At 54.2% G+C, this 2,379-nt stretch overlaps 1 protein-coding gene across 1 annotated transcript; it reads left to right on the forward strand.

Moving 5' to 3' along the window:
- Positions 1–593: 593 nt before the first annotated feature.
- Positions 594–1,531, forward strand: SHISA2 (shisa family member 2; the record flags this gene model as incomplete). The annotated part of the gene is made up of 1 exon (XM_010162831.2): positions 594–1,531. A coding segment is annotated over one exon (599 nt), but the record flags the coding sequence as incomplete, so codon positions are not given.
- Positions 1,532–2,379: the final 848 nt, after the last annotated feature.

Genomic DNA, 2,379 nt, shown 5'->3' on the forward strand with positions numbered 1-2,379 from the left:
GTGCAGAGCAGCCAGAGCCCAGGCCCTTTTAAGGGTGATCACCATCCACCTTGTCAGACTCCTAACCCCACTGCTGAAGCATCACCTGTACTTTCTGCTCCCACCCCCCCCACCCCTGCTGCCCCAATGTCCCTTCTTTAAGCCTTGAAAGGAGGGATGGTGGTAGCCAAGCTTTGGAGAACAGACCCCCTGCCCCGAGGGTGGCCAGAGAAGGTTGGCAATGGGGAGGGATGCAATGCAGCATCGGGGTTTGACCACCCTGTGCTCCCCAGGGCTGAGGGTGTTCTCTTGCCTGATTTTGCTAGTGGGGGGTATCGGAGACAAGATCTGGGGAGATGTGAAGTGGTGGTTGGTGTGGACTAGGCCGCCATCAACAGGAGCGAGCTGTCCTTCTCTGAGGTGTGAGCTGTGGGCTTTGCTCCCTGCCAGTAACTTTAAAGATTATTTTGGAAACTCCAGCTGTTGGTTTTAGCGGCCCTTTTCATCTTCCCTGTGTAAAATGCTCGGCTGCACACAGCTTGTAGGGCTCACCCTGCCTTGTCCTGTGCTGGGGGGAGGTGTGGTGGGAGGGATCTTCTGCCAGAGGTGCTGAGGTTTGTCCTTGTCCCCCTGTGACAACATTGTCCTTGCTGTTGCAGTGCCCATCTATGTGCCCTTCCTTATCGTTGGATCTGTATTTGTTGCCTTCATCATTTTGGGGTCACTGGTGGCAGCTTGCTGCTGCAGGTGCCTGCGGCCCAAGCAGGAGCCCCAGCAGAGCCGAGCCCCGGGGGGCACCCGCCTGATGGAGACGATCCCCATGATCCCAAGTGCCAGCACCTCCCGGGGGTCCTCCTCCCGCCAGTCCAGCACTGCTGCCAGCTCCAGCTCCAGTGCCAACTCGGGGGCCAGAGCCCCCCCGACCAGGTCGCAGACCAACTGCTGTTTGCCAGAAGGGACCATGAATAACGTCTACGTCAACATGCCGACGAACTTCTCGGTGCTGAACTGCCAGCAGGCTACCCAGATCGTGCCGCACCAGGGGCAGTACCTGCACCCCCAGTACGTGGGCTACGCTGTGCAGCACGACGCGATGCCGCTGACCCCGGTGCCTCCCTTCCTCGACAGTTTGCAGAGCGGCTACAGGCAGATCCAGTCTCCCTACCCACACGCCAACAGCGAGCAGAAGATGTACCCAGCTGTGACGGTGTAGCGCTGACGTCTTCCTCCCCCTCCCTACCCGACAGATTTTTACTATCTAAACTGAACGGAGGAGAAATACTTCCTTGGAATGAAGGTCCCAGAACATCACTTGTAAATAATTTTGAAAGGCTCATTCATGTCAGACAGTGTTTATAAACCATTTATTTTCATCGGGGTCCGTTGCCAGAAACTGTGGGACGGTATCTCTGAATTAACGTTGCCAGATACGCTCTCATTCCAGTGCATGATTTACAGCGGCGAAGGATTACGCTGGGAATGCATATGCATTTCACATCACTGTACTTGTGAGATAAATGCCGGAGCCGTTAAGTGCCCTTCAGGTATGACATGGTCAGAAGTATTTGCCTAATTAATTCATAGAAAGAGTTTTGTTACACTGTACATGACCACAGTACTTTAGAAACCTCTTTTCTCCTCTCCCAGTTGCTTTACAGACAATCACAACCAAGAGCCGAAGAGTGCAATCCCTGCGTGCTGCTGGGTGCTGGTACCAGCCCCCGTGGCTTCTTACGCACCCCTGGTTTGGGGTGAAATGCCACAAAAGGCTTATTCTTGCAAAGACCAATTTTCCTTGTCCCTGGTATTTATGTAGGAATTAGAAGAGTGTGAGTTATTCAGCTCTTCCTTCCAGTGCACTTGAAACCCTTCTTGATTTGGGTTTGCTTCAAGATCAGGACCCAGTGATGGTTTGCACAGACTTTATCTTTGTGAACTTTTTCCTAGAAGCAGGGTGCGAGGTACTTGCTCTTCCTGATGCTCAGCAAAGCTTTTGGTGCAGCTTGCAGTGTCTGAGCTGAGGCTGCCTTTGCAGAGAAAGGTCGTACTGTGACTCCACACGCGCCTGATTTAACCTCACTTCCCATGAAACAGTAAACCCGTGTGAACGCGCACGAAGTTGTCGGCCCCCAAACCCTGTTTGCAGTCGACTCTGACCGAAGGAAATGGGCTTTGTCCCCCTGCCAGCCCGCTCCGAGTCCCCAGCCCTGCTCTGGGGGGGTGGGTGTCATGCAAAGCTGCCCCAGCCTGGGTGTGGGGGGGCTGGCAGAGGGTTGAAACCTGTCCCCTTTTCTTCCTTGCCTGTGGGGCAGGGGACTAGGAAGGCACAGCTGTATTGTTAACAAAAAGGAAAAAGGCCCAACCAAAGGATGAAGGTGCTTGTGGCTCCCTGCAGTGCTG

This window comes from Antrostomus carolinensis, unplaced genomic scaffold (assembly GCF_000700745.2).
Source record: "Antrostomus carolinensis isolate BGI_N321 unplaced genomic scaffold, ASM70074v2 scaffold41212, whole genome shotgun sequence".
Taxonomy (NCBI): Eukaryota; Metazoa; Chordata; class Aves; order Caprimulgiformes; family Caprimulgidae; genus Antrostomus; species Antrostomus carolinensis.